Source organism: Coptis chinensis, chromosome 6, assembly GCF_015680905.1.
Source record: "Coptis chinensis isolate HL-2020 chromosome 6, ASM1568090v1, whole genome shotgun sequence".
NCBI classification, from domain to species: Eukaryota; Viridiplantae; Streptophyta; class Magnoliopsida; order Ranunculales; family Ranunculaceae; genus Coptis; species Coptis chinensis.
The window spans coordinates 97,494,950-97,505,182 of NC_141461.1; the positions used below are offsets into that span (position 1 = coordinate 97,494,950).

At 37.4% G+C, this 10,233-nt stretch overlaps 1 protein-coding gene across 2 annotated transcripts; it reads left to right on the top strand.

The window, feature by feature from the left end:
- The first annotated feature begins 6,582 nt into the window (after positions 1–6,582).
- LOC147495897 (WAT1-related protein At5g64700-like) lies at positions 6,583–8,632 on the top strand. Of its 2 annotated transcripts, XM_086566980.1 has the most exons (5): positions 6,583–6,968; positions 7,079–7,237; positions 7,420–7,571; positions 7,722–7,943; positions 8,217–8,632. In XM_086566980.1, the coding sequence occupies exons 1-4, from the start codon at positions 6,714–6,716 to the stop codon at positions 7,903–7,905; spliced, it is 750 nt and encodes a 249-aa protein (XP_086423106.1). In that variant the 5' UTR covers positions 6,583–6,713; the 3' UTR covers positions 7,906–7,943; positions 8,217–8,632. The 2 variants fall into 2 exon arrangements, with proteins under 2 accessions (XP_086423106.1, XP_086423107.1); XM_086566981.1 differs by lacking the exon at positions 8,217–8,632 and having other exon boundaries at positions 7,722–8,051.
- Positions 8,633–10,233: the final 1,601 nt, after the last annotated feature.

The following is a 10,233-nucleotide window of genomic DNA, read 5'->3' on the forward strand; positions in this document are numbered from 1 at the left end:
AAGAAACAAATTGAGGGGAGAGTTCTATATCCAAATACCGTTAGTTTGAACAAGGTTTGGAGTATGTGTAACTGCATTTTTCATATGCTCATGTACAATAATTATATAAAACGAGTTGGTACTGTGTACTACGGAGTCAGTGTCTTGCCCTGTAATGAATTGGAAGGAAAGATAACAGAAGAAGAGGTTGAGAGGTTGAAGAATGAGGTTGCTTTGAAAGATGCAATGCGCAAAGGAATTGTCGAAGAGTGTACTCATAGGAAGTTGGCTGTGTGTCGCTTAGGAGAAGAACCAACTGCAAAATGGATTTTGGAGGATAGAATCCAATCATCAGATGAGGAGGCATGGGATCTTGTCTTCTCAGTTAACATCAATGATATATCTCTGGAGGACATACACAAATTAAGGAGTATGGGTGTTAGAAATATGGTTTGGTTTATTATCGCAAAAGATGAGATGACACCCGAACGCACATACCAGAGTCTTGTGGAATCGGGTACTTACAGACATGTTAGTCTTTCCGATGGTAAATTCATTGCTTTTGTTTATCGTCAGTCGTTCTTTTCCAAAGAAGGTCCGCTCTGATTTTCATGTTTTGTTCAGTGTTTCTTTTGTGGTGATCGATGCTAACTTCGGGTCTAACAAAGTGTTGTGTACTTGTGTTATATTGAAAATTTGTATTGAAACGGGGAGCTTTAAAACTGCGAACTCTTTCGACCTGGGGTGACTGACTCTGAACTCTCAGTGCTTTTATTATTTAATTTGTTTCTTTAACATTATGGTTCATTGAGAATAAATGATAGAATGCAAACCGATGTTGAGCTAGGGTTGATTCATTTAGGTTTTCGACTCAGTCAGAGCACTGTCTGTCTAAAAAGAATTGATGGCTTAGTTAGTTTGTTTTATTATTAGTTTGTTTTCATTTTTGCAAATATGCGATGAGGGTTCACTTTGTTTGCCAATTTATCTTTGTTATAGACGTCTGCAACTATTATTGTTGCTGTCGACAATACGATGAGGGTACTTGTTGTCATCGTTGTTAAATGTAAGTCTGCATGTTCTTGCCATATCAATACTTATGGATTACTTGTATGGATTACTGTTGTTGTTGTTATAGTAGTATATATTGCAAATCTACATGTTCTTGTCATATCAGCATTTCCACTCTGCCACTCAACCGACAAACGTTTTGCATTTTTTGATTAATGCAAGAAAGTTTGGGGGTTGAGTGGATATAGAGGAACAAGATGAAGAGGAACCATTTCTGGACCATGAAAATCAACTATATGATATTTCCTCATGGGCGTGGATGATATTTTTGCAGAAAAGGAAATTGCAGATATAAGTAAGTTTGGAACTCTATCAAGGATGGAACTAGCACATCTTTTTGATATGATATATGGCTTGGTGATAAGCCACATGCTGAAACAGATGACATTTCATGAAATAACTGAAAGTGGTGTTGAAAAAGGAGGCCTCAGTTAACTCAAAACTCACTCTAGGATCACCCAACATCAAAAATATAAACTTGAGTTGAACTGGAAACAGAGAGAGCATAATACTGTGAGCTATTTCCCTGTGCTAAGAAGTTTTGTTGTTTAGAAGACTACTGCAGCAGGAGAATACACTGTCAAGCAAGTTTGTTCAGGGGATCGGACTGGGCCTTGGTTATCGACACAGTATATGTTTGATTTGTTCATATAGAAAGATAATAACAAACTCTAGATTGTATCTGCTTATATTGTGTAATAACTAGAGCAAAAACAACCATCTACTTTTGGATTGTCAACTCTCCAAGAAGGTATGGGTAGAATACAACCATGGATGGGTTTTTTAACTTCCAATAGAGAAAGGTGTGTATTCAGTTATTCATATGTATTGCTTCTCATGGCAGTGCTTATGGAAGTATGAATATATATCGACTACCTAACATTCAGATATTCAATAGCCACTGACAAAATGTATAGCAATGCTTGAAAGTCCAGAAACAGCATTGGCAAGAGGAGGAAGGAAACTTTGTATTGAATCTTACTCTGGCCTGTGCAGCTGCCCGCCCAACCATACAATGCAAGCTCGTCACCCTGGCCGTAGATTCATCAAAGATGGAGATAGCCAACTATGCTTTTTCTATACCTTGTAATAATAGCCTCTTCTTGTTTGAACGGAGGCCCAAAAATGTACTCCCAAGCTGACCAATTGAATTCTAGTAAAAAGTGTGTTTGTCAGTCAAAGTCCCGAGTCTGTATTATGGGTGGGAATTTGGCCCTAACGACCCTAACCCGGCCCTAACCGACCCGACCCTAAGCCCTATAAAACTCTCACAACTAAAGCCCTCACAGAGTTTAGGACAGGGCCGACCCGACCCTAAGGCCTTCTAGGGCAGGGCTAGGGCTAGGGCTAAGGTTCTGAAACATAGGCCCGACCCTAATTCAGCCCTAACCAAGCCCTAGTTATAGTTTCACATTTTCACTATAAATACACGTACCATAATTGTCCAACTCTTTGTTAAATATTTTAAATTAAAATAACATTGTCCTTTGTAATTTATCACTTACACCCAATGATACTTTCAATAACTTGTCTTATATAACAAAAACTTGTTAACCTATCTAGCAGCCATGAAGAACAATGAGCACTAGCCTAATAAAAAAATAAGACTTTATTCCTTTGATCATCAAATCAAAGTCTAGAACTTATTATTCTCAATTTATTTTCCCACTTACTTCTTATAAATTATATTTTTATTCTCATCCAAGCCAAGTCTAGAACTAAAGGTTTCCGTCCACACCATTAAAGTGAAATACAGAGCAGAAATTTGTAACACAGAAACCAAAAAAACAACCTTTGTCTGAAAAATGACATTTGTAAAACGAAGAAAATATATAGGCCCGGTCCTAGAACCCGACCCTAAAACCCAGCCCTAAAGCCTTTAAAGAAGGCTTAGAGTAGGGTCAGGACTTGAGATTTAGACTTGTGACCCGGTCCGACCCGACTCTATGCTGACTTTAGAGTCGGGCTGACCCGGCCTTAATATCTAAAAAGCTTTTAAATGTTTAGAGCCGGGCTAGCCCGACCCGGCCCATTGCCCACCCCTAGTTATGCTTTTGAAATGTCCAAAATGGACAAATGCTTTGGTGATCAAAATGACAACTTGTTGTGTGATTAGTACGATTAGTAGATGGCAATTTGGGCACCACATAATTGGACAGGAGATCCAAGTAACATGCAAAGCCTCCTTCTTTGCAAGGGTTTTAGTGGAAGAAGAAGAAGAAACAAGAAAGAAGAAAGAAAAAAATAAGATGCCTCTCTGGAACCTGAGCTCTGTGAAAGAGCTAGCACAATGTCACCATCAACAACAAAGCTGAGGTCTTCTTCATCATCACCTTTGTTTCTCAAACCCCCAACAACACTCACCAAACTATCCCGTTTGTCACATTTCTCCCCCCCCCCCCCCCCCCTTGCAGCACACTTGTTCGCCATTTTCACAGCGGCAATAACTCTTCTGGAGACGACGGCGAGTACAAGCAATCTCAAAGGTAAGCTTTTTTCTACTCTCATTTCCTTTTAGTGTTTCTTTCAAATGACCCATGTGGTTACCGTTAATGGCTTTTTATATATGAAAATTTGGTTAATACTATTGTCTTGCAAATTACCCAATCCAATAGCTTGTTTTTACTATTGACTTAGCTTCAATGGAGATTTTTTTTTTCATTCCCTTTAAATGTACTATTTGGTTTAATATTTCAAATCCCATTCTCAATCTTGTCTTTCTACTCCTCTCTCTTCTTCTCCCAGAGATTTTCGCATTACTGTGAGCTTTTTCGACGAGGAAGAGAAGAAACAATTGGCGGGGACAGTTTTTTTATCCAAATACTGTTGATTTAGAGAAGGTTCGCGTGATGTGTAGAAGCATGCTTCATTACATCACCAATATTTATAAACAACAAGTTGGTGTAGTGTACTACGGAGTCAGTGTCTTGTTTTACAATGAAGGAATACGACAGAAGAAGAGGCTGAGAGGTTGAAGAAAAAGGCGTTGTGTACCCTGAAGTTGAAACATATGCTTTAGTTTCCAACATGAATGCAACTCTGATCGTTGGATGCCTGGAGCTATGTTCTGTTTTCTTGTTCCTTTGCCGAATTTTATTTCATTTTGAGGTGGCAAGATCACAAGTTTTCTAGGGATCTTTTTTAAACATCCGATACTTCTGAACATCAGTCCAACTTATTTCCAAGGACCAAGGGACAACATAGATAACAGGGCGCTACTGGTCATTCTCATAATTGTACACTTTAAAGTTTAAACTCTTTTTTCTAGCGCGCAGCGTATGTCATTGACTCATTGGTAGAATGGTAGAGGAGCCATATGCCTTTAATATGATAGCATGTGCCTATGTGGTGTCTGTTAATCTTGTTGGTGCCTATTACTTCGATTCTGAATTCTCAATATTTGTACTTAATTTTTTCTTCCTTGGCATTGATAGTTCTTTGAGAATAAATAATCGCATGTTGATTTTTTCACTAATTTCTTCTCCAAATAACTTCATTGATCTAGCCACCATTATGGTAGGGAATCGGGTCGGGTAGACCCGATTACCGAATATATCGGGTTCAGGTTGATTTTTGTATCTGTTTATATATTCGGGTCGGATTCGGATTTTGGTATGTCGGGTTCGGGTTCGGATTCCGATATATTTTTGGGCTTTTTTTGAATTTTTAGTGTTATCCGATCGGGTTAGTCGGATTCGGATATAATCGGGTTCGGGTTCGGATTCGGATATAGCCATATCCGACCCGAACCCTGCCCTAGCCACCACCACCACCACCATCACCAAGCTATTAAGACCACCACTGCTGCCACCACCACCACCACCAATCTATTAAGACCACTACCACCACTATCATCATCACTATGCTATTTAAACCACTACCACCACCGCCACCACCATGCTATTAAGGTAATTTTCTAAAATCGATATTCTAATTATCAAAATTGATTTGAAACCGAAAATCAAATTATACGCTTATTTCAAATTAATCTATTCAAGTTAAATGTGATGTAAATCAGGATTATACTTGTCAAATTAAATGAGTATTTGTTTTTTCTATTTTTACAAATTTTTATAAGAGGAACTTAAAATGAAAAACAAACCACTTTATAAGACCCCCTATTATAACTTAACCCAAAAAAACAAATAGCCCCTTAGTCTTACATCAGCAGAGCAAATGTTTATTTTTTTCCCCTATTATAACTTAATCCAAAAAAACAAATAGCCCTTAGTCTTACATCAGCAGAGCAAATGTTTTTTTTTTTTCTCTACTGCAGCAGAGCAAATGTGAATATTAGGACAAAATAAAATAAAGTAGGCATCTCTTTTGCTTACTACGTATTGCACTATTGCTCCACTGAATGTCTGAATCTGAATCCCACTTGCTCTATATGATTAAAAAAGTTCATAAGCTCTACTGAAACAGTATAATTTGGTCAATCAAGCTTGTATATATACCAAGGTGTATATGCATTATGATTTTTTGTCATAGTTAGAGATGAGAAATGCTAGGACTTTTGCATCTTGCGCAGCCATGGTCATGGTACAGCTGGCTTATGGTGGTTCTAACATTCTCATTAAGATTGTACTAGAGACCGGACAGAATCAACTTGTGTTTATTGTCTATCGCCACCTAATTGCCATGCTTATTTTAGGCCCTCTGGCATACGCGTTTGAGAGGTAATTACGTGCTACTCCATTGAATTTCAATTTGAATTTTTTACGCTGCAGTGGAATTCTATTGCGCAACTATGCAAATGATATGCTTAGAATACTACTGTCACTTTTTCTTTTGAGTCCATTAGTAGCAGCAGTTCGTATCATGTTAGCCTGAATTCACTGTTGCTAGTATATTTTCCTTGTAATAATGTAAGTCGTACGTACTGGAGTGAATTTCCAGTTTTATGAGAAAACAATAATGGAAGGTAAACAACTTTTCAAAGTAGACAGATCAGGCAAGTGCTCCAAACACTGGTTCTGCCGTCATGACTCATGACACTATGTAGGGAAGCCACTGTGGATAAATCAACCACCTTGGAGCTGAGGCTCGGAGCCTCGGACTGAATAGCGCCTTTAGCATAGTAATAAAGGTTGTTTAGGTTATTGTCCGTAATTTTTCTCATCTTTGCTTTGTAGGTGCTGTTTTTCCCCTGTAGCAGTCGCTCATTGCCAACCAAGTTTGCCATTTTATAACACAATTTTCATCAGCACAAATTTTACAATAAACTGCAAGTTCTCGAAACACTAGTTATAACTTAAAAGTATATCAATGACATTAATGCTATAGACAGGCATGTTTATGTAATTTTTTCTAACAAAAGATGGTACGTACCCTGCAGGAATCGGCCCTCGGCTTTCATTTGCAACTACCATGAAGATCTTTGTGCTCGCATCACTTGGAACCACAATTCATCTCAATGTCTACTATGCTGGACTTGATTACACTACTGCAACTGTTGCAAGTGCCTTAAGTAATGTAATTCCCGGTTTGACATTCTCATTAGCAGTTCTCCTCCGGTAATCTTTCAACATTCTGCATAATCACATTATGATACAAGTGTTAGCCCTTTCTATCTACACTCACAAAATATATACCCGTCTATCCACGTGTTATACCATATACTATAGACAGCTGAACAAAGCTATTTTACTCATTTAATTAGGATGGAGAAAGTGGTGATTCAGAGTGCTAAAGGTCAAGCAAAAGTCATAGGTTCTCTTATATGTATTGGCGGAGCACTTGTATTTACCTTCTGGAAAGGTGGCTACCAATTCAAGGGCTTCACAAAGAGCCCGTTAATCCATATCTATAAGACAAGAAGTTCGGTTCGGTTGAGTCGCCATAAAGACAATTGGATTAAAGGGTCAGCGCTTATTCTGAGTAGTAATGTAGCATGGAGTGCATGGCTCATTCTTCAGGTTGTTACATATAATGTTCTGTAATTGAATTGCATGATTTTCATAGTTACTAACATTACAGTTTGATAACGTACAGAAAAGTCATTTTTATGTCTCTTGCCACCGTACAGGCCATGGTCTGTAAGGTTTACCGAGCTCAGTTGTCAATGAACACTCTGATGTGTTTCTTTGCGGCATTGCAATCTTCTGCTCTCACACTTATGTTTGATAGACATCCTAGCTCATGGAAACTAGGATGGGATTTGCATCTCCTAACCATTATGTACTGTGTGAGTTTATTTTAACTAAACATTGCTAAACATGTTTTCGAGTTCAGTAACTTGTAAATTCTTTAATGATTGTAATTTTCCAATTGAACCTCATATATTGCTCGTCTGCGGAATCTGACACCTGTTTCTGAAAATATGTTAAACTTAATTACGAAAGTATACGTTTTATTTATTAATCACAGGGAGTTGTGAATTCCGCCTTAGTGTACTACCTCCAAACGTGGGTTATCAGTGAGAAAGGGCCAGTTTTCGCAGCCATGTTTTCTCCATTACTACTTATAATTGTTGGGATATTCTCAGCTATCGCGTTTGCAGAGCGCCTGCATTTAGGAAGGTGAGCATCTTAATTACACTAGTTCATCACCTGGTATGTTTTCATTGCCTGGTATTTCCTTACCTGCATTTAGAAAGGTGTGCATTTATGAATTCTAATTTCTCATAGACTGGACTCTGATGTAGTACCTTCCATATATGTTTTCCACAGTTTATTTGGTGCCCTCTTCATAATCATAGGCCTTTACTGTGTCCTGTGGGGAAAGAGCAACGATGGGTGTGAAAAGGAGCAGCCAGGGAATATAGAAAACCCTCTTGGTCATCTAAATGAAGACATTTCCATTCTCAATGAACCGGAAAATGGCATGGTCTATAGAATGAGTGAAAGAAAATGATGTAGCATTTCTTGGGTGATAAATTTTATAGACGTGATGTAAGTTTTCATCCATAAGCTGCGTTACATACTTAGATAAATATGGATATGATATTAAGAAATGACTTCATATTCTTTTGCTGAGAATCGCTAAGGTTTACCTCACTATTTCATGATCACTGACATCTACATTAGAATGGCTCTGAATTGTCAACAAGAAGGAAATGATTTTTGTACATTGTAGTACTTGAAAAATTATGTGTAATGCGTATAATGCCGATGCTTATTTAAGCATCACTGTCTATTCTAACATATACAGCCAATTCGGTGCAGGTAATAAGCAGCCATATGGTCACCCTCCGCAACAGCAAAAAATTTAGACATAAGCAACTTATTTGGCCGAGAATGGTAGTGGACATGCATCTTTGACTTTTTAGTCTTTGGTGTGATTCAGTTACACGGAGAGGATTTAAATGTGAAGACCTATCATTAATTGGATCCACTTGTTAAATGAATTGAAGTTGGCATGTTCCTCTGTTTCTAAGCTTGGCATTCAATGTGGCTATACACTATACGGGCGCGCATTTTATGAAGCTTGCATGTCCTTCAGCCAAACCTGTACTTAAATGATCATGCCCTAGGGTAAACTGAATGTAATTTAACTCCTTGCTCATCAGCACTTTGTATGTTTTGTTCTCTATCTCCATGATTAATAACAAGTCTTTCTTATCCAAAAAAATCTTGTGTAATTAAGCACACAACACAAGCACTGTATTTGGGTCAATCTTGTACAACTATGAAGGTCTCATAGTGTCTATATATATCTTTCTCCTGGCACAGTTAGAGATGGGAAATGCCAGCACCTTTGCTTCCTACCATGGTTGTGAAGTTTTGGTAAAGCTGTCTTATGGTGGTTCAAACATTCTCATTTATAAGGTTGAACTAGAATGGGGACCAAATCAACTTGTCTTCATATATCGGCACCTAAACAATATGTTTTCTATTAGGCCCTTTAAGTATACTCATCTGAGAGGTAATTGCAACTCTAAGGAATTGCAATTTGAATTAGTTCAGTTTCATTGCATATATTATTTCACCTCTGTAACGTGGTCATTCAGTCGAACCAGTTCACTCATTTGGAACAGAAACTACGGGTATCAATAAAATTGATCGTTTGCATCCATCTAACTGCGCGCAGGGCGTTGCCCAGCAATGTACATACGAATACTAGATAAAGACAAAGAAAGAAATGACGGCAGGCAAACCCATTTAATTGTCTAACATATTAATATTAAGTTGTGATTTCTTTGGCATTTCCAACTTCTTGTACTATAAGCAGTATATCGGACAACAAACAAATTGAACTACCTTATTTTTTAAATCAAACAACCAGGAATTTAATTAACCAACAAGGTTACTCTGCATTAACAGATGTCCTCATGCCATAGCCAATTAGCCACACCATTCCGGTCCATCAGAGATGAAGTAGTTGCCTCCTTTAACTAGGCGTATTCTATCATGTCGTGATTCGTATCTCTTTGCCTTCCCCAACAAATTGCAGTTTATATAATCACTTTCATCCACAACAAGCACAGGATAGGCCTCCTTGGAGTTAAAAACTGGTTCAAAGAAACATCCTATGCAGTTAGTACTGATTTACATTATTGAAAATTTGATAAAAAAGCCTTTATTCATTTCCAGGGACTCTATTTCGAATGAAAAGAATTAAGGGAAAAAAGAAACTTCCTAATCGGGAACAAGGGTGTCGAAAGCGATGAAACGATGCGGAGAGATCCTCAAAAGGGAGAAGGAGACTCATGAAGAAAAAGATTCAATAACAAGAATTGTATAATTTAGAATAAATTAGCCGAACTTTATAACCAAGAAAGAAAAATACTCATTCTAATTAAACTCAAATAAGATATTGGACTACTAAGTAAATAGTCTTCTCAATTATATAACAAAAGTTTATTCTAACTGTAGCCTTATTGTCCTAAGTCACTTCCGTACATTAATTGTATCAAAACAGGACGTAGGTTTCCAATATTTTTAATTGTATATTGATTTAATTTGCATGATCAACTGGTTTGGCAAAAAAAACAGAGTGCGACTACACAATAACCGGGTACTGGGATTTGATCCTAGTAACCGTTTTGAATCTAAGCCACGTGTTTAAGTAGGAAACTTAAACCTGCATCCGTCTCCTTCATAAATTATTTTTCTTCTTTTAATAAGTTTCCTATTTTAAATGAGAAAAAATCCACGAGTAAAAAAAAAAAAAAAAAAAAAAAAACATTTCAAAATTGAAAATCCAAACTCACTTCCTCCACTAAAATTCCCTCTAACCATT

What these genes read in the sequence shown, in the direction of transcription:
- LOC147495897 (XM_086566980.1), top strand. Translation starts at nt 6,714, where the DNA reads ATGGAGAAAGTGGTGATTCAGAGTGCTAAAGGTCAAGCAAAAGTCATA. An exon ending in GTGCATGGCTCATTCTTCAG is followed by an intron (nt 6,969 to 7,078) that starts GTTGTTACATAT and finishes GCCACCGTACAG; the next exon opens with GCCATGGTCTGTAAGGTTTA. An exon ending in GAGCGCCTGCATTTAGGAAG is followed by an intron (nt 7,572 to 7,721) that starts GTGAGCATCTTA and finishes TGTTTTCCACAG; the next exon opens with TTTATTTGGTGCCCTCTTCA.